At 32.0% G+C, this 26,384-nt stretch overlaps 1 protein-coding gene and 1 long non-coding RNA gene across 6 annotated transcripts; one reads left to right on the top strand and one right to left on the bottom strand.

The window, feature by feature from the left end:
- Positions 1 to 26,255, bottom strand: LOC139859257 (uncharacterized). Of its 4 annotated transcripts, none has more exons than XM_071848049.1 (6): positions 26,088 to 26,255; positions 2,208 to 2,337; positions 1,843 to 1,956; positions 954 to 1,028; positions 282 to 341; positions 1 to 194 (listed from the first exon to the last, which is right to left on the bottom strand). In XM_071848049.1, exons 2-6 carry the CDS (start codon positions 2,243 to 2,245, stop codon positions 110 to 112), a joined length of 372 nt encoding a protein of 123 aa, XP_071704150.1. In that variant the 5' UTR covers positions 2,246 to 2,337; positions 26,088 to 26,255; the 3' UTR covers positions 1 to 109. The 4 variants fall into 4 exon arrangements, with proteins under 4 accessions (XP_071704150.1, XP_071704154.1, XP_071704151.1 ...); XM_071848053.1 differs by having other exon boundaries at positions 1,007 to 1,028; XM_071848050.1 differs by having other exon boundaries at positions 1,843 to 1,914.
- Positions 17,326 to 20,138, top strand: LOC139858365 (uncharacterized). Of its 2 annotated transcripts, none has more exons than XR_011762912.1 (3): positions 17,326 to 17,447; positions 18,279 to 18,373; positions 19,650 to 20,138. It is a non-coding gene; the product is annotated as an uncharacterized lncRNA (long non-coding RNA). The 2 variants fall into 2 exon arrangements; XR_011762913.1 differs by lacking the exon at positions 17,326 to 17,447 and adding an exon at positions 17,457 to 17,661.
- Positions 26,256 to 26,384: the final 129 nt, after the last annotated feature.

Below are 26,384 nucleotides of genomic sequence, written 5' to 3'. Positions count from 1 at the left end.
TGCACCATGATCAACTTCAATCAAAGACTACTACTAAATACAACGGACCTATCAAACATGTATTTTCATGAAATGAAACTTTGAAACTCGCAGAGTAAAACGTAAATGTTTAAGCAAGCAAGAAATGATCTGAAATCTCATGATGATCGGTTAACAAAGCGTTGAGCAGCGGATAAAGATAGCTCTTCAAAAACCTGAAATGTAACAAATGATCGAAACTGAGTTAAATATTTACAACGTAAAATGGGAATAAGAGGAATGAATAGAAGATTAATACACACGAGTTTCCTGTAATCATGCTGGAATGCCTTGACAAACTCCTCCGCATCAGCATTGCCGACCTGTAACGTTTGCTTGAAAGTTAAGTTAATATACTCACCCTTTTAAAAAAAAATAAAAAATAAAAAAATACTAGTAGTAAATAATAATAATCATCCAGTTCATGAATTAACCCGTCTGACCCATTCATCTGTCTAGCCATATGCAAAACTACTAGCGTACAAACATTATTATTTATTATTATTATAAGTAGAATAGCTAAATCTCATTGTAAAAACCAATTCAAGCTTGTATCATATCATATTATCAATAATATCAATACAAACGATTAGTTTTCAATTCAATTACTTTCTTAACATCGAGGATGGGTTGGAATCATTGAAAGAGGCCCCACTATCTTACGGTGGTCCCGTCATAATACGTGGACTGCCACTCGTTTCTTTAAGTCGACAATCGTTTAAAAACGAGCACCCTGAAGTTCTACCAGACATCTACTTCCTTGACCAATCGGCAACATTCAATTTAATTCAAAATTTAAAATTACATAATCAGTCTATGACTAATTTTACTGGTGTTTTTTTTTTTTTTTTTTTTTTTTTTTTTTTGTGGGTTACTCAGCATGGGGTTGGAACCAGTTATTTGATGAGATTAAGGACGGATTGTGGAAATATTACAAGTAATGGAACGGTGGAGCAGGTTGAATGGCCAATAAAATGATGCAGCTTACATTGATTGAGGTTTTTGTCCTCCTGCACAAGCTTTTAATCGATAACGTTATTTGTTAGTTGTTACCATAGAAGAAGTGTACATTATTATTAACTTATTGCCATCCAATTTTTTTCCTTCTGAGATGGTCTTTTCACTTTTGTTTATGCTCTACTCTAGTGGTTATTGGAAAGTTATATTTCATGTCGTCTTCATGGTTAATTGTTTGAAGATGTTTGGGAATGATGATAATGAAAGTATGATTAAAAATGGTTATTGCAGCAGACATGAATAATCATTCTCTTAATTGATTAAAAATTTATGACATTAATATTAGGTGTGCATTGGAGGTATACCAACGTTAAAGATTTTGCCCTAACAAGTGGCTACAAATGAACAAATTATGAACCCTAGTAGGGAAGAAAAAAGAAGGCAAAATTCAGCTTGCATTTTAAATCTTTAGTTACTAGTAAAAGTGCAAGCCATGACAAAAATCAGAAAACAATGAAAAATAAAATGATATGGGTTGTGACGTGTGTATAAGATGATGAAAATAATGGGCGTGCCAAATGCATTTCAATACGAATATGCAAAAATGGGCTTTTCTTGGCAACCGTAAGAAACTTGATTAAACAGAGAATACCAAAAGGTAGGTCGAACTAGCAAAAAAATAGTTCAACAAAAAAATTCACATATATACCCAAGATATTAAAAAAGGATCTCCATAAACGGCGTTTTCCATTTTAATTTCAGCCAGGTGGCCTGGAAAAGTAACTCGATTCGTTTTAAAAGATAAATGACCCACAGAATTTATATTTATATCTAGTCTATTTTTATAGAAAGACTACAATATCCTACCTTTGTGTGAATGAAAGCATTGTGTAATGGCATCCACTAGAAAGATAATATCCATCCACTCTTCGACGAAAGCTGGATTCAATTTTCAAATATCGGGTTAAGAAATTCCACAACCTGCAAGTGAATAAATCAAGAAAAAAAAAAACATGTACTCCTAACCAATCAGACATTTTCAAAAACAGTTTCACCATAATAATTATAATTATGAACATGATTTCTACAACAAAAAAAAAAATTATAGTATGTAAATAACAACTCATTAAAAGAACCAACACACGCATCATTACCTTAAATAACATAATCTAGTATAACAATATATACATACATGTTAATGTGTTTATATGAGTATGTACGACGTTTCATACCTCATTAGTGATACCATGTTTGGTGCAGTCAATTGCATGTCTTGTTGCACGCCCAATGCTTTCTTTAGCTCTCAACAATGTTTGTATCAAACTCTACCGGTTCAAATTTGATATACACTGATAATTCACCCTAGAAGATGGAGAAGTAAGTGATGTCATAAGTCCAGGACCTGTTGGCTGAACAATAGATACGGACCCAGGACTCCTACTACCAATTGTTTCACTAGTTGTCATATGTGAAGAATTATATTAAGGCTGTCATGCACATGGTATTGAGCTTGCATGCGTTTTGCTTGTGTAAAGGCAGGAATTTTTTTTTGAAATAGTAATATTTTTTAATATGTTTACAAAACTAGAAATTTTAAAAAAAACTTTACAAAACTAGTAAAACCGGAGTTTCAAACTCCGGTTTCTATCTACTTTGTCCACATGGCAGAGTGACATGACAAACCGGACTTTGAAACACGGGTTTGCCACGTGGGAAATTTTTTTTTTTTTTTTTTTAATTTTTTTTTTTAGGATTATGGGATGAGCTCGTTTATTTGTTTAGAAAAAAATTTTAATTATTTTTTCTAGATTTAAGGGATGAATATTAATTATTAACAAGCTAATTTGAAACTTCTTTTAATGTAGTTTGAGAAGTGAAAGTTCAGATAGTTATTACTCCGTAATTAATAAGCTAATTCTTTTAAGGGATGAATATCAATTATTAACAATTAATTTTTTTTTAAAACAAATAAACAAGCTCATCCCAGAATCCTAAAAAAAAGAAAAAAGAAAAAAAAAAAGTGGCAAACCGGTGTTTCAAAGTCCGGTTTGCCATGTCACTCTGCCATGTGGACAAAGTAGATAGAAACCGGACTTTGGAATACCGGTTTGGCCCAAACCGGAGTTTGAAACTCCGGTTTTACTAGTTTTGTAAAGATTTTTTCCAAATTTCTAGTTTTGTAAACATATTAAAAAATATTACTATTTCAAAAAAAATTTCGTAAAGGCAGTCACTTGGTTTTCTCGATACAACTGAAGTTTCAATTACCCATGTAATTGACTTAATAGTAGAGTTTGGTTTCTCAACAGACATGGAAGGCTTGTTTGAACGATGTCGACCGATGACTAGCCTAAACTCGTCTACAGATTTATTTCAGACCGTCGTCATCGTTGTCGTTTTTTTTCTTAGGAGTCATTTCAAATTTCTTGGAATTCTGCCAGATTGGTCTCCTCTAGTTTCGTGGTTGGTGGGGGCGGTTTGAGTACTTTTTCACCTTTTAAAGCAATTGTTCTCTAGTTTTCGAGGCTTGAGTAGAAGCAATGTTCATTTTTTTCTTGCAGTAACCTAATCAAATGTACCACACTAAACTTTATGTACACCTTTTTCATTCCATTTACCAGTTTCATAGCTTTGATCAACTTAGGCTCAAAAACCAAATCCCAACCACCATTATTACTACATCAACACAGCCTAAGATTTTGCTTTTATATGTACTGTTGGCGTCCTCGATTACTAAATTGCTAACAGTAATAAAGAACTAGATTCTTCTTTTTGGCCTCTAAAGCCACGGGGAATCTATCACTTACATAAGCAACTTATCATCATCTTCCCTAATTTTTAATCTATGTAGCAGGTTGGTTCACCAGTTTTTAATTATACCATAAATGCAAGGAAAAAGTTTCTTTTTCGCAAATATGTGACTGTTGGAAATTGAAAATGATAAGAGGCTATCTACTGGACCAAAAAAAAAAGTCTATGAAAAGACTTTCCGTGAAAGAAATGTAGGACACGAAATTTGTTAAAATACAATGCAAATTTAGATAATATGGAATTAGTAATGTATATAAATATCTAGATATTAAAATGTAAAGGAAATATCTAAATATTAATATATATATATATATATATATATATATATATATATATATATATATATATATATATATATATATATATATATATATATATATATATATATATATATGTGAAGAAAAATCTAGATGTTAAAATGAAAAAATCTAGATATTTTTATGTGGTATAAATATCTAGATATTTATCCATGGAAAAATCTAGTGTGTAGAAGTTTCCATGGAGTAGTATAAATATGGGTGTTGATTTCATTTGTGAGTAAGGTGTGAGTAAGTGGAGTAAGAAGGTGTGAGAGTTGTGAGGAAGTAAGAGGAGTGTGAGTTAGAGAAGAGAAAACTTATAAGTAATATTGTAATTGTATTTTGTATTAATAAAAGTGTTCTTTGTTAAGTTTCCCGGTTAAGCCTCAGTTTGTGTTTAAGTTCTTAGTGCACTTGTGTTGTATCTATTATATGGTCGGCTTTGCCGCCTAAGTGATATATGGTCGGTTATACCGCCTGAACGATATATGGTCGACACTGTCGCCTAAGTATTATTGTGCACTAAGGATTTATAAAATTAAAGGTTAACCAACGTCAAAGTGTTGGTGTAGTGAGTGAGTATAACCTAGGTCCTCTATAGTGGGTGTGTTGGGCTCGTCGAAGCTTCCAACAATTGGTATCAGAGCGGGTCGTTCGGGACCATTTCTAGTGGAGGAAATCGGTAAACGTTGGACGTTTACATCGACTTGTTAACACCGAAGCTCTAAGGGAGATTCTGTCGGAGCACAGTTAGGAACTGTGAAAGCTCATCGGTCAGGGACCAAGCTTATTGGACGTTGGACGTCATAATGGCAGATCTTGCAAGTACGAGCAGTGGAATCAAGAGTCTCAATAACCACAACTATGGTTATTGGCGGACTTGTATAGAATCCTACCTACAAGGACAGGATTTATGGAAAATAGTTGCTGGCAGTGACACAACGCCTCCACCGAAAGAAAATGCTGAAGCCTTAAGAAAATGGAACATCAAGGCCGGGAAGGCTTTATTTATATTGAAGACTACAATCGAGGAGGATCTATTGGAGCACATCCGTGACGAGAAAACACCAAAGGCAGCTTGGGAAACTTTTGAAAAATTATTTTCAAAGAAGAATGAAGCACGCCTCCAGCTCTTGGAAAATGAGCTCACAGGTATCTCACAAGGAAGTCTATCTATTTCTCAGTATTTTACCAAGGTGAAATCTATTTGTCGTGAGATATCTCAACTTGCTCCTGAAGAGAAAGTGAGTGATGCAAGGATGAAGAGAATTATCATCCATGGCTTAAGATCCGAGTATAATGGATTTATAGCCGCTGTGAGAGGATGGCCTACTCCACCATCATTAATAGAGCTGGAGAATTTATTGGCTAATCAAGAGGCATTGGCCAAGCAGATGAATGAAGTAAGCATAAAAGGCGAAGAAGAGGCACTCTTCACCAATAAGAAGAAAGCAACATCTCGAAGACAAGAGGCGATGAAAGAAAGTAAGACATATGGGTGGAAGGGTCACCCAAAATCAAAAGGCAACGCTTCAACGGGAGCTCAACAAGGATGAAAAGATCATCGCCAACAATACGGGGAAAATGATAAGAGAAAGAATGGTGAATGCTTCAATTGTGGCAAGAAGGGTCATTTTGCTCGAGATTGTAGATTCCTCAGAAGGCGAACTTTCGAAGAAAATGTGTCCGCCGCAAGAGATGAGAAGAAAGAGGTCACATTCGAAGCAACCATTAATGAGGAAACATGGGATGCAGAAGCTGGACTCTCTGTTGAAGCTGACATAGATGATCAAGCTCTTACAACAACTTTAAAGTCAAAAATAAACTACAAAGATGATTGGATCATCGATTCTGGGTGCTCAAATCATATGACCAACGATGGGACAAAGCTGCAAGAAATGGAGGATTACAAAGGAAAGAGAGTCGTGTTGACAGCCGACAATTCAAGGTTATCTATTTCTCACATTGGAAAGACAATAATTCCAAATGAAGGCGGCTCTCATAAGCTCCAACTCGAGAAGGTGTATCTTGTCCCTGGCATAAAGAAGAATTTACTGTCAGTACCACAATTGACAGCAGAAGGGAATTATGTGCTCTTTGGACCAGAAGATGTGTCCGTATTCAAGAGAGTGAAGGTGGTTGGCAATCCAATTATGCAAGGAAGAAGAATAGAGTCGGTCTATGTACTATCTGCTGAAACAGCATATGTGGATAAGACTCGAAAAAATGAGACGGCTGATCTTTGGCATGAACGTCTTAGGCATGTGGGCTACAACAAGTTAAAGGAGATGATGGTAAAACACATAGTAAATGGGCTTCCTCAAATTAATATCCGAACAGATACAATATGTGCTGGATGTCAATTTGGCAAAGCTCACCAATTGCCATTCAAGGAGTCAGCGCATCAGTCCAAGACACCACTAGAGCTCATACACTCAGATGTCTGATCTTTGGCATGAACGTCTTAGGCATGTGGGCTACAACAAGTTAAAGGAGATGATGGTAAAACACATAGTAAATGGGCTTCCTCAAATTAATATCCGAACAGATACAATATGTGCTGGATGTCAATTTGGCAAAGCTCACCAATTGCCATTCAAGGAGTCAGCGCATCAGTCCAAGACACCACTAGAGCTCATACACTCAGATGTCTTCGGCCTAGTGAAACAAACATCACTTGGAGGTATGAAGTATATGGTGACATTCATTGATGACTTCTCAAGGTATGTATGGGTTTACTTCATGAAGGAAAAGTCGGAGACTTTTCAAAAGTTTAAAGAGTTCAAGAACAAGGTAGAAAGTGAGCTCAATACTAAGATTCGATGCTTACGCACAGATAATGGAGGAGAATATTTATCAACTGAGTTCAATATCTATCTTGAGAAGCACAAGATTAGAAGACAATTAACTTGTCCCAATACTCCACAACAGAATGGAGTCGCTGAATGCAAGAATCGTCACCTTGCCGAAACTTGTAGAAGTATGCTTCATGGTAAGAATGTGCCAGGACGATTTTGGGCTGAATGTATGAGAACGGCATCATACGTGATAAATAGGCTTCCACAAACAAAGTTGGGGCATATTTCACCGTATGAAATATTATGGAAGATCAAGCCAACCGTCAACCATCTAAAGGATTTTGGATGTGTATGCTACGTCTTCGTGCCAGATCATCTAAGAAGCAAATTTGATAAAAAGGCAATTCGGTGCATTTTTGTCGGTTATGATGAATCAAGAAAAGGATGGAGATGTTGTGATCCAAATACCGGAAAGTATCATACTTCAAGAAATGTGGTATTTGATGAAGCTTCTTCATGGTGGTCACCTCAAAAGATAGAGCTTCCAGAATCTCATGGATTAGAAGAAGGTCCAGAAGAAAAAAGAGAGCCTAAAGAGCAGATATTGGATCCAATTAAAGAAGGAGATGGATCGTACTCTAAGGAAATGAGTCCATGGAAAACTGGGGTACATCAATCTACATCCGAAGAGGTTCGTCCAAGCCAAATGGATGCCGAGGAGCATGTGCAAGAATTACGGAGATCAACAAGGCCGAGGCAACCTAATCCGAGGTATGCCAATGCTGCTCATGTGGATGAATCAATACCTATTGAGCCTTCTACTTATGAAGAAGCAGCACAAAGTCAAGAATGGCAGAAAGCGATGGAAGAAGAAATTAATGCACTAAAAGAAAACCAGACATGGAGTTTAGTTCCAAAGCCAAAAGATGTAAAACCAATATCTTGTAAATGGGTTTACAAGGTGAAGACTCGATCAGATGGCTCCATTGAAAGGTATAAAGCTCGACTTGTTGCTAGAGGTTTTTCTCAACAATATGGGCTGGATTATGAAGAAACGTTTAGTCCAGTGGCGAAGATCACAACAATTCGAGCTCTACTAGCTTTAGCCGCTAGCAAATCTTGGAAGCTGTGGCAGATGGATGTCAAGAACGCTTTCTTACATGGAGAACTTGACAAAGAAATTTATATGGAGCAACCAAGAGGCTTTGAGAACAAGTCCCATCCTGACCATGTCTGCAAATTAAAGAAAGCACTATACGGCTTGAAGCAGGCTCCAAGAGCTTGGTACGGGAAGATTGGCGAGTTCTTAGTACAAAGTGGTTTCACAGTTGCTCCTTCAGATTCTAGTTTATTTGTGAAACAAGATCAAGGAAAACTAGCCATAGTGCTAGTATATGTGGATGACTTAATCATCACGGGAGATCACTATGAGGAGATCCAAAGAACAAGAGAAAATCTGTCTATCAGATTTCATATGAAGGAGCTTGGAGAACTCAAACATTTTCTTGGGCTCGAAATAGAGCAGAAAAGAGAAGGATTATTTATGGGACAACAGAAATATGCGCGAGATCTTTTACATAAGTACGGAATGCTTAATTGCAAACCTATCTCAACTCCGATGGATCCGAATACAAAACTACGAGCAGATGAAGGAAAAAGTCTTCAAGATGTTACCATGTATCGAAAGATGGTCGGAAGTCTTATTTATCTCACACTAAGCCGGCCAGACATATCTTATGCAGTTGGAGTGGTTAGTCGATACATGAGCAATCTGAAGAAGCCTCACCTTGATGTTGTACGACGCATCTTAAGGTATGTTAAAGGCACTATTAACTTTGGCATTTTGTACAAGAAAACAAAAGAATGTCACGTGACTGGATATTGTGACGCTGATTACGCTGGAGACTATGATACACGACGATCAACAACTGGATACATGTTTAGTCTTGGATCGGGAGTAATATCATGGTGCAGCAAGAGACAACCAACTGTATCCTTATCAAGCACCGAAGCAGAAGATCGATCGGCATCATCAGCAACACAAGAAATTACATGGTTGAAACAACTAATGGAAGATCTTCATCAATCAACAGACTATCAAGTAGAGCTTTTCTGTGATAACCTATCAGCTATACGTCTAGCAGAGAATCCAGTCTTTCACGCAAGAACAAAACATATAGAAGTACATTATCACTATGTTCGCGAGAAGGTCCTTGAAGGGGAGATCAAGATGGTGCCAACAAAGACAGATGAACAAGTTGCAGATATATTCACCAAGAGCCTAAGTAAACCAAAGTTTACAAAATTCAGAGAAGCACTTGGAATGGTCTGCAAGACATCATTGGAAGAAAATTTGCATTGAGGGGAAGTGTTAAAATACAATGCAAATTTAGATAATATGGAATTAGTAATGTATATAAATATCTAGATATTAAAATATAAAAGAAATATCTAGATATTAATATATATATATATATATATATATATATATATATATATATATATATATATATATATATATATATATATATATATATATATATATATATATATATATATGTATGAAGAAAAATCTAGATGTTAAAATGAAAAAATCTAGATATTTTTATGTGGTTGTTATAATTCAGTAGGCTTATAACTACCTTTAGTGGTCTAGTTCTTGACTGTAGACTAATAAGTATATAGAGAGAATATGAGAGAATATGAGAGAATATATTTAGTGTGTTTTTTATAAACTCATAACACACATATTTATACTCAAAAAATCTACTATACAATATCTATAATAATAATAAAATTAACATCCAATTTAACTTTTATAACACTCCCCCTTGGATGACAATTTTATTAGAGAATAACTAGTACTGCCTCGTTAAAAACCTTGCTAAAGAAAACCCATTGGGATAAAACTTTAGCTAAGGAAAAAAGAGTGCAGCATAGAGTTGACTCCCCCTCAAGTAGGCAACGCCTGAATTGTTACATCTTCTGAACATGCCTCATGCCAATATTATGAATGTGTGTTGTGAAAATAGCAGTTGGAAGTGCTTTGGTGAAAAGGTCAGCAGAGTTTTTGCTGGACTGAACATATCTCATTTCAATCTTGTTGTCCTTAATGAGATTTTGAGTGTATGAGAAGAATCTAGGAGGTATGTGTTTTGTTCGGTCACTTTTGATATACCCTTCTTTCATTGTGTTATGCAAGCTACATTATCTTCATAGATAGTTGTTGGACTTTTATCGCGTTCTAGTCCACAAAAATCAGTAATGAGTTGTGTCATTGATCTCAACTAAAAACATTCCCGAGTAGCTTCATGTAATGCAATCACTTCGGCATGATTTGATGATGTTGCAACAAGTGTTTGTTTTTGAGAACGCCATGATATTGCGGTACCTCCATTTAGGAATACATATCCATTTTGAGATTTAGCTTTATGTGGATCAGATAAATAACCTGCATCTGCATAACCAACCAAATCTTGTTTCGATTCGTTAGAATAAAATAATCCTAAATCAGTAGTTCCTCGAAGGTATCGAAATATGTGTTTGATCCCATTCCAGTGTCTTTTGGTAGGAGCTGAGCTGAACCTTGCCAACAAATTAACTGCAAAAGAAATGTCAGGTCTTGTACAATTTGTAAGATACATAAGAGCTCCAATTGCACTAAGATATGGTACTTCTGGTCCTAGGATATCTTCATGATCTTCACAGGGACGAAATGGATCAGTGTCAACATTAAGTGATCTAACAACCATAGGAGTACTTAATGGTTTTGCCTTGTCCATATTAAAACGTTTTAAAATCTTTTCAGTATATGTTGTTTGATGTACAAGTAAACCATTAGGCATATGTTCAATTTGTAAACCAAGGCAATACTTGGTTTTTCCGAGATCTTTCATTTCAAATTCTTTCTTTAGAAGTTGAATGGCTTCATGGATCTCTTTATTTGTACCTATGATATTAAGATCATCAACATAAACAGCTATGATCACATATCCGGATGTTGTTTTCTTAATGAAAACACATGAGCAAATAAGATTATTGGTAGACCCTTTGCTTATCAAGTAATCACTTAATCGTTTATACCACATGCGACCCGATTGTTTCAACCCATATAAAGACCTTTGTAACTTGATTGAGTACATTTCTTTGGGTTTTGCATTGGTTGCTTCTGATACCTTAAATCCTTCAGGTATCTTCATATATATATCACTATCAAGTGATCCATAAAGATAAGCAGTCACAACATCCATGAGATGCATTTCTAAATTTTTAGAAACTGCCAGGCTGATTAAGTATCTAAAAGTAATTGCATCCATAACAGGAGAATAAGTTTCCTCATAATCAATTCCTGGTCTTTGAGAAAAACCTTGAGCTACAAGTCTAGCTTTATACCTTGTAACTTCATCTTTCTCATTTCTTTTTCGCACAAAAACCCATCTATATCCCACAGGTTTCACATCTTTAGGTGTGAGAATGATAGATCCGAAAACTTTTCTTTTATTGAGCGATTCAAATTCAGCTCGTATTGCTCCTTTCCAATGATCCCAATCATGTCTATTTTGACATTCTATGACTGATTTTGGTTCTGGATCATCATCATCATTCATGATGTCATATGCAACATTATATGAAAATATCTCATCAAGATTTTTCATTTCATTTCGGTTCCATAATATTTTTGAATGTGCATAATTGATTGAAAATTTCGTATTGACATCATCAATCTCCTCTGCAGAAGGAGTATTGATTTGTAGTTCTTCTTGAACACTTTCTTTTACCTCATTATCAGCTGATTTTTTTTTTTCGAGGATTTTTATCTTTGGAACCAATTGGTCTCCCACGTTTCTGCCGTAGCAAAGACTCATGAGTGAAATTATTGCCAGCATTTGTAATTTCAATTCTAGCTGAAGCATTTACTGCTGGTATATACGATTTAGTCACTTATTTTTTGTATCTTTAAATGCATAAAGTAATTAATTTGCAAGTTCTTGCATATGCATTATATTTGAACTTTCTTTTCGCATTCTTTTGTGCGATGATCAATATTCCTTAATTGATGTTCACACCATGAAACATCATTTTATTTATATTTCATTTCTCCCCCTAATATAGGGAACAATGTTTCATTAAAGTGACAATCGACAAAACTTGCTATAAAAACATCACCCGTCATGGGTTCAATATATCTTATGATTGAATATGTTTCATATCTAACATATATTTCAATCCTTCTTTGAGGAACCATTTGTTGTGGTTGTTCAATTAAAAATACACTGCACAACCAAATGTTCTAAGATGGAAAATATTTGGTCTCCACCAAAATTAAGTTGGTAATGGAGAATATTTATAACTTGCACTTGATTTAATGCGAATTAATGTCACATCATGTAAATTTACATGTCCCCATATAAATATTGAGAGTTTTGTACTCATTTCTAATTGTCTAGTTATTAGCTGTAAGCGTTTATCTATTGATTCAGCTAAACCAATTTTGTGTATGCACATGAGCAACTGGATGTTCAACAACAATCCTTGTAGACATATAATAATCATTAAAAGCTTGAGATGTTAACTCACCAGCATTATCAAGTCTCATCCTTTTAATGGTGTAATCAGAATAATGTGTTCTTAATTTAATAATTTGTGCAAGAAACTTTGCAAATGCCATATTATGGCTTGATAACACACAAACATGAGACCATGCTTTAGATGCGTCTATTAGAAAAATGGTCCACATGATGGATGAATTGGTCTATATATATACCCTTGAATTCTTTCAAGAAACATTGGTGATTATTTCTCAATGTGCTTTTCATTAATCGCCATATGTGATTTTCATTAATCACCATATGTGTTTTTCGTTAATCACTATATGTGCTTTTCATTAATCACTATATGTGCTTTTCATTAATCACCATATGTGATTTTCATTAATCACCATATGTGCTTTTCATCATATATCATTTTCACCATATGCGCTTTTAATCATATGTGCTGCGCTTTTCGTCATATGCACTTTTCATTATATGCGCTTTTAATTATATGCGATGCGCTTTTCATCATATGCGCTTTTTATCATATGCGCTTTTAATCCTATGCGCTTTTCGGTGCTACATAGATATTTCTCATTTTCGATTATCATTGACTGATAATCATATCCATTATGATATATATCAGAGAAACTTAACAAATTTCTCTTTGATTTGGGAGAAAACAAGACATTGTTTACCAAAAAATTCGTACCATTTGGTAATATGAAATTTTGCCTTTTTCGTTTCTTATATCAAGTTTGCAAGAGCTGATATAGTATTTATAATTCCTTCATTTGATTTAAATCAATGAAATATTTCTTAGATTTAATCATAGTGTGTATGTTACTACTATCTGCAATACATAGGTCTTTACCATTTAATTGATGTTGTATTTCTGCAGGATTCATACTAAAACTTCAAATAAGATAAGCAAATAATGAGTTATATTTCAGCAAGATAATCAAATTATATTACCTGCAAACAAGTTATAATCTGAAGTACATAAAAGATAACACTTAATAAAACATATGCGTTATGGTCTAAAACCATTTATTTATGAGTGATACATAAAAAAACTAGGCATCTTAGAAAATTCAAACCATTCAAGTCTCAAGGTAGCTCAGGGTTAATTTAATCAAGATTTGTCAACAGATTCACTCTCGTTTCTTTTCTTTTGGGACTTATTTGTAGAGCTAAACAAGATGTTCATGTATTCAAGAAATACTAGACTGATGATCCACGTTACCAGATCATTAATAAGAATCTCCGAAATTCTTATAAGAGCGTCTACTAAAATCTTTAATTTTATTCTTTCATGGATCACCGTTATTATTATTATTATTATTTATTTTTTTTTGATAATTAATATCGTATCTATCTTTGAGTATTTTTCATAATACACTTGGATTTTCGATCATATAATATGTAGATTCTAAGGACTCGTCAATATGTTTGCTAAGAAAAATACTTACTATTGCTTTCTTTTGTTCGGAATAATTGTTATTTTCATTCAGGGTTTCTAAAATACCGTTTGATTCGAGATGTTTTTCTACATTCATAACCCATGTTAAGTAGTTGTTCCCACTTGTTCTAAATGAGCAAATTTAAGCCTTTTCAAATTCGACATTTTCTATTATCAAAAAGATGAATAACATAAATCATAATCATAATCAACTTCTATTCATAGACAAATAATAAAATGAAATTAGAATCATTTTAAATTCATAAGTAGCAAACAACAGAATAATGGTATGATTACAAATAATAAAACCACAAGGGCAGGATAGAATATAGGTTCACCCGGTGGTATATTAGCAACAATGATGATAGTTAATATGACCAATACAATAGGAAAAATCATCCTTGTGTGAATCATTTTTACAAAAACTTTTTGAGAGTAGTAATCTGAAAAATGAAGATTGATTTGTGAAAATGTAAAAACGGAGATGTTTATTTTATATTTGAAAAATATAGTTGTTGTAACGTCTTCAGTTGACGTTAACAACCGTTATGTATATATGACCGTTGTAACGTCGTTAGTTGACGTTAACGAATAAAGTCACTATATCAAAACGCGTATGAGTAATATAAAGGACAAGATTTTTTTTCTTATTTTAACTTTTAAGATTTACTTTTAATAAAAATACAAACTACTTTTGCTTATTTTAACTTTTAAGATTTACTTTTAATAAAAATACAAACTACTTTTTTTTATTTTAACTTTTAAGATTTACTTTTAATAAAAATACAAACTACTTTTCTTATTTTAACTTTTAAGATTTACTTTTAATAAAAATACAAACTACTTTTTCTTATTTTAACTTTTAAGATTTACTTTTAATAAAAATACAAACTACTTTTCTTATTTTAACTTTTAAGATTTACTTTTAATAAAAATACAAACTACTTTTTCTTAAAAATACAAACTACTTTTCTTATTTTAACTTTTAAGATTTACTTTTAATAAAAATACAAACTACTTTTCTTATTTTAACTTTTAAGATTTACTTTTAATAAAAATACAAACTACTTTTTCTTATTTTAACTTTTAAGATTTACTTTTAATAAAAATACAAACTACTTTTCTTATTTTAACTTTTAAGATTTACTTTTAATAAAAATACAAACTACTTTTTCTTATTTTAACTTTTAAGATTTACTTTTAATAAAAATACAAACTATTTTTTCTTATTTTAACTTTTAAGATTTACTTTTAATAAAAATACAAACTACTTTTTCTTATTTTAACTTTTAAGATTTACTTTTAATAAAAATACAAACTATTTTTTCTTATTTTAACTTTTAAGATTTACTTTTAAGAATAAACATTAGTATGCATGAAATAAATAATGATTAATTGCATAAGTAATCATAAATGTTAGATAACATATAAAGACCCCATCGTATTCGTATTGATCGGAATTAATCTCGACCCATGGTACCGTGTTGTCAAATGACGTGTTGCGTACATAAAGTACCGTATTGTCAAATGACGTGTTGCGTACAATCATGAGGTCTTATTAACATAAATATAAATGTTAGTGAAGTTAATAAGAGTTAGATTACAGAAAATATAATTCAGGCGGTATAACCGACCATATATAACTTAAATAACATAAATATAAATGTTAGTGAAGTTAATAAAAGTTAGATTACAGAAATATAATTCAGGCGGTATAACCGACCATATATAACTTAAATAACATAAATATAAATGTTAGTGAAGTTAATAAAAGTTAGATAATTTCTTACCTTGATTAGTGACGTGTGTTTGCTTAGATAAACCTTGATTATACGGAGCACTTCGTGCTGATAACGTGTTATAATTCAGTAGGCTTATAACTACCTTTAGTGGTCTAGTTCTTGACTGTAGACTAATAAGTATATAGAGAGAATATGAGAGAATATGAGAGAATATATTTAGTGTGTTTTTTATAAACTCATAACACACATATTTATACTCAAAAAATCTACTATACAATATCTATAATAATAATAAAATTAACATCCAATTTAACTTTTATAACAGTGGTAAAAATATCTAGATATTTATCCATGGAAAAATCTAGTGTGTAGAAGTTTTCATGGAGTAGTATAAATATGGGTGTTGATTTCATTTGTGAGTTATATATATATATATATATATATATATATATATATATATATATATACATATATATATATAAGGTGTGAGTAAGTGGAGTAAGAAGGTGTGAGAGTTGTGAGGAAGTAAGAAGAGTGTGAGTTAGAGAAGAGAAAACATATAAGTAATATTGTAATTGTATTTTGTATTAATAAAAGTGTTCTTTGTTAAGTTTCCCGGTTAAGCCTCAGTTTGTGTTTAAGTTCTTAGTGCACTTGTGTTGTATCTATTATATGGTCGGCTTTGCCGCCTAAGTGATATATGGTCGGTTATACCGCCTGAACGATATATGGTCGACACTGTCGCCCAAGTATTATTGTGCACTAAGGATTTATAAAATTAAAGGCTAACCAACGTCAAAGCGTTGGTGTAGTGAGTGAGTATAACCTAGGTCCTCTATAGTGGGTGTGTTGGGCTCGTCGAAGCTTCCAACAAAATTTTTGGAAACAATACCGTGGCTTGACGGTGGGTGAGGATTACCCGAGTATCGTTCCTGTCCGCGGAGTTCAGTTTTCAAGTGAAGATAATAAGTGACATGTTGCGTATCAACTTTGTAAATGTACACTACACGAACACGTTAATGTTGTATTGATTGATGTGGTTGATAATGAAATATATGAAACACACTACTCGTTAGAATGGCAAAATTTAATGGAATAAATATATTAAAAAAAGGTCGGTCATATCCACGAGAACAACCAGACCCAAATGAATCTCAATCCATTCAATATTTTTATAGTGGATAATTCCACAAAAAATTTACGGAATAACTAGCTGTGAAGTATTAACGAGTAATACCGGAGTACACTATTAAAAGTCTAAAGTATAATTCAGGGGTGGTGATATTTCCAACCATGTTTTTGACAAATCCAAACATATTTGTTATCACTTTCCAGTAATACTCTTAAATAATTTTGAAATGGAAAATTTATATAACATATCATTAAAGGTAAATTTGTCAATTTAGGTGGATCTATCAAATAAGTGTTTGGAAATATCAACTCCCATAATTTATGGTTTTGAAGATTACTATTTACTACAGTTTATTAGATAAAAGGAACCAATTTCTATTTCTAATAACTATATCAGCCCAAAAGGGGTTTGTCGTTTCTAGCCTTCTTTGTGTCGTTTGAGAGGAGTTGGTGGGTTCTGATTGGCTAAGTAGGCATGGATTTAGGTCTGGATATACTGTTTCTTCCTTACCTCTTTTTCCTTTTTCTCCTTTCTCCGTATATGTTTCACGCCACAAAAAAAAAAAAAAAAAAAAAAAAAAACAAAAAAAAACACACACCCCTTCCTCAATCGTCATCTCTTCCTCCGTGGATTTCTTAATTCGTTCAGTGAAATCAATGTCTCTTCTTCTTTGTCATCGCCATCATCTTCATCCATGGTAATTTTTTATTTATTTTCCTTTCGTCACCGACAATTTAGGGGTTTTCCCGTTAGGGTTTTCAATGGCCGTTTACTTCTTAAATTGCTCGATTTATGTTACGGTTGTTCTGTAATGGAACAATGGGGGTTTTAAGATTTTTTATAACCACAGTTAAGTTCAGTCATACTCCGTACAATTTTGATTTATGGAACTTCTGCTATTATATCTTCAGGTTTGATTTATTTTGTAACTCATATGCTTAATTTTGTGTGTTTTAAATGATGGTTCTTGAATATTATTTTAGTGTTTTGATATTTGGGTGAAACACTTGCGATTTTTGGAAAATAAGTTGATTTGAGGTGTTTTAAAGTTTGGGGATTTGAGGTGTGTTCAAAGTATCTATTTTTGAACAACAGTTTTTATGTATTAAGTTTGGTGATTTAAGATTTTGTTGAACCATTTGCAAATGTATTGCATTCATGGTATTTGTAGTCGTAATTTCAGAGTGGATATTTGTTTTCTTTGTATTAGTACTGTTATTTAGTATTTGTCTTGCCTGAAGTTGTTCAAATCTATCATTTCTGTTTTATAATTTATTTTCTTAATTGTTGTTAGAGGTTTGTTTTACTATTAATTTGTTAACCTTGAAAGTGCACCTACAAATTTTGATTATTATTGAATAATATACATTTTTAGCGTGTTTGAATCATCAATATAAATCAAGGATTTCCTGGTCTTTTATTTCTGCTATTTTCACATAAATGTGTGTACCGTCAATCTATTGCACATATCGATTATTTGGTTACCAATTTAATTAACACTTATTATCATTGTCAAACTCTTCCACAGGAAGATCAAACCTGAGAGCCATAATACACAAACTGTATCATAAAAACTGGAATGTAGAGCATCAGAGAACCAGTCGAATGAATAACATTCCAAGGGTACGTACTTTCAATTTTGTTACTTTCATTTGTTTTTATAATGCTTTATCTTGTACCTTCTTATTTAAATTATTATTTCAGATGCCATAATTGGACCACATATGTACATATACAAATATATATAGTGCTCTTCACATATAAACTGAATTGATTTACTCACATTTGATATAACTGAATGATTGCAAACATATGTTATTTTTTCGGTTTTATATATTTATATGTATATATAATATATGAATATATGTATTTGTAAATGTATCTATAAGCTGCAATCTAAACATACGCCTAAAGAACTTTACAAACTGATCATGAACTGTTGATTGAAAAAGGTTATGGACCAACTTCTGTTTCATAAAAATGATAAATATTTGAAGAGTAATAATAGTACAATAAGAGTAGGAGGTTGATCATGTAACCTGAGAATGCATAATAATTGATGGACACTATTACCAAATACTATGTTTATTGTCTCCTAATAAATGTTAGTATAGAGTTCTAAAGTAAATAACATCTTTTATAATGAAATTTAGTAGATAATACTGTTGTATTTAATAACATTATTTTTGCAAAGATAACTCCTATATCTTCATTAGGTATCCAGCAATTTATTAATTTTTTATTTTATTTTTTTGGAGAATTTTTGGAGCATATGATGATGCCTGATGCATCATTAATAAATATATGTTTTGTCAATAGCACATAAAAATATGCTTATATGGAAAAGGTATTATTTGGCCACATATTTTTGGTTCTGAACTCCAAGCCAATTTTCAAAAAGATGTAGAATTTTATTACCGAATTGGACAATTAAGACATTATTGTTAGAGTACTTAAAAACAAAGGCAATCAGTTGTTATACTCTCTAAATGTGGCAAAACGGGTAGCTGGATGTCCTAGGTAATGGGTCATAATCGATACTTTTTATAAGGATAGAAGTCACGCATTATTTGGATATAGATTTCTTATTTTCGAATTCCAGTGTGATGATAGTCCCTGATGATGATGATATTGTTTGTTTTCTTGGTTGCAACTGCAAGCACAATGTAAGTAACCTTATTAGTCCATCTTGGGTCCCGTCGGTAGGCACTATGTTGTGTTATCGCTATAGTGTAATTAGTGTAATTTAGTGTTTTTTTACTCTAAGAGAAGAATGTTTGATGATATATGTTAATTGAAAGAACATCGTGAGTTTGGAACTCTAAAACATCAGGTTCCACCTATCAATATATGTACTCCGTATTACTTTGTGAGAAAGTACATCACATACTAACAAAAGGTTAAAACAAAAACCATTTTGCTAAACGACCGCTCTCGAGACTGCTACTGAGTCACCGAATATCAGTAAAAGTCGTGCTATTGTAATCCGTATCAACAATGTAATAATCATTTGTTTATTTCTATCGGTTTTAGATTTTGCAGTTCACATGCTGTTCAGATTTTTTTTAATGTTAAATGAAGTTATGTTTGCGGAAGAGATGTCATAAAGCGCAAGAAAGAAAAGGAGTAACAACCGGTGAAACAAGCCCCTACACCCTTTTGTTTGATCTTTACGTTGCGTACCAGGATAACAACCCGATACGCTATATTTTGCTATGTGATGTGATATTGTTGGAATTAAAACACAAACACTCTTTTGTAATACCAACAGTAGTAGTAGAAGCAACCACTCTGAAAGTATGTACATATAATGTTATCACAGTCGAATAGAAAAAACCGGGCAACGCGCAGCAGCGCGCGCCCCGGACCACTTTCTAGTTAAGAATATGGCTGGTTAATTTAGAATTAAATAACCGGACTAGATATACGGTACATATCAACTTTGGTAAATGAATCGACAAGAAGCAATAAATCTTCGGAATATAATTATAATTATCGTCTAACTATATTATGGTATAGGGGTATAACCACGAATTTCTCAAACGGGTGTCACGGGTTTACGGAACGGATTTTACCCGTGACACATAAGAGATACCCATGACCCGCCAGCGAGTATGAAATTTTACCCGACCCGTACTTTTGCTTAACATATTCAGCAGAATGTGGTAAAATATTGGTTCGAGTGACAATCACATGTTAATTGTTAACAATCACATGTTAAGATAGTGTACCTTGTAATTTAAAGTAGAACATGTTATTTTTTAACACACTCTAGACATTTACATTCCACATAGATTTCATATGAGAGTTCTAATTAATTTATGCAGATATATTTAGAAACCAAAACCAAAATTCAGAAACCAACATTACTATTGGCAAGCCATCATTTTAGTATATATTTTAAATTTAAATTTTAAATTGATACCTCTGTGCGTGATCCGATAAAACGCGTATGATTTGAGCAATTTTCGTTAAATACAACTTCTCGACTAGATTTTCTAAGTTGTATCATTTTGAAAATCCCTGGCATCCTCTCCATTGGTAAAGATGTAGTAGAGTAGTCAACAACATATTCATTTGACACAAAAAAGGATAACGTTCTTGTTAAACAGTCAAAGTGCATATGACGTGCAGAAGGAATAAGAGTCAAAGATAAATAAAGCTAACTCTACTAACATAATTCAATTAAAATTAGATAGCAGTTACCCATGAATAAAAATGCAATATAAATAATTTTACAACAAAATGTTTAACAATAAACATTTACCTTTCAGATCTGGATTTAATTCTTGGCATAAACTAGTGTCCAAAATCTTTGTTGAATGCCCAATTATCATTACATTAGGCGTATTCAAATTTGTAAGAGCCAATTTCTTTTGGTGAGTATAACAATTCCATCCAGAAGGCTCTTGATCTTGTTTTGATATGTCAATGAATATCTTTTATCACTATTCGTGAAGACCTAATTACATAATCATGTAAAGTCTCATTGAAGAACAGGAATGCGAAGATGAAATTACCATCATCACAGCGTTGTGTATCCCTCAAACTCACAAGACTATCACATGAATCATCAACGGAAATATTTCAACATTTGCGTTGAAAATTTTCATCTTGTTCACCTAAAGAGAGACGTTTGCATGTGACTGAGTTTTCTCGAAACTCCCCAATTAACACTTGATTGACTAAATTAATCACCCTCCTTTCCTCAACAGTAATTCTCTTAAAAATGACACTAATAAAAATGATTAAAAATTTACATAGTATAATATATAGATATATATATCCAAAAGTATCATTTTTTAAATTATTTTTATCAGCGTCATTTTCAAAGAATTTCTGTTGGGAAAATAGGGTGACTAATTTAGTCAATTAAGTGTTAATTAAGGAGTATCGAGAAAACCCAGTCGCATGCAAACGTCTCTCTTTAGATGAACAAGATGAAAATTTTCAACGTAAATGTCGAAATATTTCACTTTCTGATTCATGTGATAATTTTGTGAGTTTGTGATGTACATAACGTTGTAATGATGGTAATTTCATCTTCGCTTTCCAGTTCTGCAATGAGACTTTAAATATTATGTAATTAGGGTCTTCACGAATAGTGACCAAATATATTCATTAGCATATCAAAACAAAATCAAGAGCCTCGTGAAAGGAATTGACTATATTCAACAGAAGAGTTCTTACAAATTTGAATACACGTAATGTAATGATAATTGGGGATTCAGCAAAACTTTTTGACATTAGTTTATGCCAAGAAGTAACTTCATATAAGGTTTACTGTTAACATTTTGTTTTAAATTATTTATATTGCATTTTTATTCTTAGATATCTGCTATCTAATTGTAATCGAATTCTATTAGTAAAGTTGGTTTTATTTATCTTTGACTCTTATTCATTCTGCACGTCATGTGCACGTTGACTGTTTAACAAGAACGTTTTCCTTTTTTATGTCAGATGGAGATGTTGTTGAACTTACGTGTATACTCTGCTACATATTTACCAATGAAGGGAATACCAGGAATTTTCAAAATGATGACAATCTAGACAACCTGCCGTGAAATTGTATTTACCGGAAGTTGGTCAAATCATACGTGTTTTATCGGATCGCGCACAGAAGTATCAATTTAAAATATACTAAAGATGACTTGTCTATAGTAATGATGGTTTTTGAATTTTGATTTTAGTAACTAAATATCTACATAGATTAGTTAAAATTCTTATATGAAATTTATGTGGAATGTAAATGTCTAGTTAATCATTTAGGGTACTTTGTGTGTGTGTGTGTGTGTATATATATATATATATATATATATATATATATATATATATATATATATATATATATATATATATATATATATATATATATATATATATATATACTAGTTTTATGAGCCCGTCCGTTGGACGGAAGTTGTAGATGTACGGTTTCACAACTCTTGAATTTATGTAAATGTAAGATTTTTCTATACTGGTTACTCGGGAAGGGTAGGAAATTTAACCACATACTCTAGTATACGCAGTCCATCAGAAATATTTTCTTGCTGTTTTCAACTCTTTCAGGATTACAATAAGATTCTAATCTATGACATCACAGGTCCAACCATTGGACTACTTTGAGATGGTTAGTTGCAAATTAAGGGTGAATTTATATAACAATAGTATACAAGTACATATAAGAGTCAAGTTAGTTGAAAATTAATACACCGCCTTTGTTACATTTAGTATGGTTATTAAATAATGTATTGCTTAAGTTGGAATATAATAGTACAAATAATACGTAATAAAAAAATAATTTATGGTTTAGAGCTGTTACGTTGCATGGACGTTAAAAATACAACTAAAAGACTGGTTATGATTAATTATTAATAATGTGTCGTTTAATTTAAAGAATAATATTAATATTACAAATAATACGTGATCGTTGTCAAATATCACTAAGGTTTAGAGCCCGTAAATTACATAAACGTTAAAAATACAATTAAAAAGGTAGTTATAATTAATTAGTTTATAATATACTCCCTATTGTTTAAGTCAAATTAAATATCAAATCCGTGATCGTGATCAAAATATTACTAAGGTTTAGAGCCCGTTCAATATAATCAAAAGGCTAGTTTTGATTAATTATTTATGATATACTCCAAAGTCAGATTGAATATCAAAATTCCTGTACTCCGTACGTTTTTAAATATATATGGCATTATATTTACCTCATCATATACTCCATGCTTTTTTTATTATATTTATTTATTGTTGATAATCTCCATTATTAGGTGTTTTTAATTATTTATGGGATCGTAGTTTCTATTGGAATCAAAATACTACCCTTAGTTAATACGTAAAAACTAAAAAAATAATTATAGTAAATATATTTGAATTGTATGATAAGTATGGAAGGTAAATTTCAACCTATATAAAAATTTAATTGAGAGATATTATTTAATCTAGTTTAATTGAAAAATTGACAAGTGTGTAAATTTAATTCACATTAATTGAGAGATTGACATGTAGGATTATTGTAACGTGATATATATATATATATATATATATATATATATATATATATATATATATATATATATATATATATATATATATATATATATATATATATATATATATATATATATATATATAAAGATTTTACTAAGCAAAAGACACATTCTGCTGAATATGTTACAAAATAACATGTTTTACGGAATGACCTGCAGCGAAGTATTAACGAGTAATACCGGAGTACACTATTAAAGGTCTAATTTATGGTTTTAAAGATTTTTTGTGAAACTATGTTATTATTTATCAGCTTGCGACTACTTTGGGTTATCGAGGATAGTGCTTACCTTTATTACAAATGGAGAACACGAATTTAAAGATGACGAAAAAAATCTAGAATTTTCAAAGGAACTATCACCTAAGATTCATTATATGATAAAAAAAAAAAACAAAAAAATGAACCAACCTACCCAGTAGATTTGCCAGGTAGATTTCAGTTTTTAGACATACAAATATTCTACACAAATCTACGAGGCAGGTTGATTCACAAGTTTTTTTTTATTTCTATCATTAATCTTATGTGAACTTTTTTAAGAGACAGTAGATTTGTTTCGTCAACCGCGTTTAGGTCACCGTAGTTCTTACGTCCATCCTTATATTCGTATCACCGATTTGTCGAATAGTATAACATTATCCTCAATAACCCAAAGAAGTCGCAAGCATATAGATAATAGCATAATTTTAAAAAATAAACAAACTTTAACTCTTCAAAACCATAAATTATACATTTAACAGTGTACCTACCTCTAGTAGTACTCGTTAATACTTTACATCGGGTAATTGCGATTCACAACCAAAATATTGAATGGATTGAGATTCATGTGTGTCCAGTTGTTCTCGTGAATATGACTGACCCTCTGACTATTTCTTATATTAGTTTTTTCATTCTAACGCAACGCGTTTCATTTATTTCATTACCAACCACATCGATGAATACAGTATTTACATGTTCGTGTATTTTACATATACAAAGTTGATATGAAACCTACAACTCTTATTATCTTCGATTAATAACTAAACTCCACAAACAGGAACGGATACTTGTGCAACCCTCACCCACCGTCAAGCTAGGGTATATTTTTAAAAAATTTCATTACCAGTTCGTCTCACATCTACACTTCTTTCACAGAAATTCCCTTCATAGACTTGTTTTTTTTTTATTATCCAATAACTCTTAAGTTTCTCTAGGCCCAATTTCTCATTGTCACTGTAAAAGAACGTTTATCTTAAATTCATGATACACTAAAAAATCGGGTTAACCAAACTACCGAGTAACTTTGAAAATTGGTGTAAATGATGCTAAGTTGCTTGGTTGAGAGATAGATCACCCTTAGCGTTGAAGACTAAAAAGAATAGATTTCTTTATTGTTGTTAGTGATGCATTAACCGAGGACGTTAACAAGATCACATATATAAGCAGAACCTTAGGCTATTTTGATTATAGTAGTAACGGTGGTTGGAGTTGGGTTTTTAAGCCTATGTTGATTAAAGTTATGGATCTGATAAATTAAAACAAGAAAGTGTATGTAAAGTTAGTAAAGTTTAGTGTAGTACACTTAGTTAGAATCGTACGAAATCTTTTCAGCCTCAAGTTAAAGATTTAATAGAGTTGAAAAAAGGGAAAAAGATGACCACAGCTCTACTCGAGCCCCAAAAAGTAGTTGAAGACTAATTGGTGAAAAAATAAAAAGGTGGAAAACTTGAACACTATCACATATTTGCGAAAAGTTTCATTTATGCATTCGTCTCACAACTAATAACATAAAACAAACCGTACAAGGTATTTATAATAAAATAAACCTAACCCTAACTTAATAAGAAAAAAATATTAATTATTAATTATTTATCCTAATTCAAAGTAAACACTGAATAATAAAATAAAATTAATAAATAGATAACTTGGCCCTAAGTATAGGACCTTGAAACCGACACAATTGCTTAACTCGGTTCCACGTCACACAAAAAAGGAATTGTTTGAACATAAAGAATTGTTTAATACTAACCTATAAATTAACACGCAAAAAAAAAGTTTAAAGAAAAACGAGTTACAAACCTTGATTTAGCCATCATATGCCGCAATTGAGATTATGTGGTGTATTACGATAACAAACACTAGACTAAATCCGGGGAAGAAAAAATCAGGTGTTATGTAGATAATGTGTTGTGTATATCTAGGGTTTACGGGGTATTAAACCCTAAGCCGTTGCATGCTAGAAACGCAAATAAATTTAGGGTTTATGTGTATGAACTATGAAATAAGGAATTAAGCAGAACATACCTGTGATTTTCATCATTCGCTACAGCAACAATTCGTACAAGTCTTGAATTGTTGGATCCCTAATTTGATGATGACAGTTTGAATGAGTGTTTATGGAACCCTAATATATGTACCAGAGTGAGATGGAGAATTGGAGATAAAGAGTTTGGGAAGATATCGATTAAAGGGTTTTCTAACCCTAAACTTTTATGCTAGGCACCCTTCTAAATATTAAGAAACTACAAAGTAACTCCTTGGGCGATCAATATTTTCAAAGCACTCCTCAAGTGTTTAAATTATCTCTCTCTCTCTTTTCTA

Source organism: Rutidosis leptorrhynchoides, chromosome 7 (assembly GCF_046630445.1).
Source record: "Rutidosis leptorrhynchoides isolate AG116_Rl617_1_P2 chromosome 7, CSIRO_AGI_Rlap_v1, whole genome shotgun sequence".
Lineage (NCBI taxonomy): Eukaryota > Viridiplantae > Streptophyta > Magnoliopsida > Asterales > Asteraceae > Rutidosis > Rutidosis leptorrhynchoides.
The sequence above is the reverse complement of the archived record's forward strand: the minus strand, read 5'-3'. Positions and strand labels throughout refer to the sequence as shown.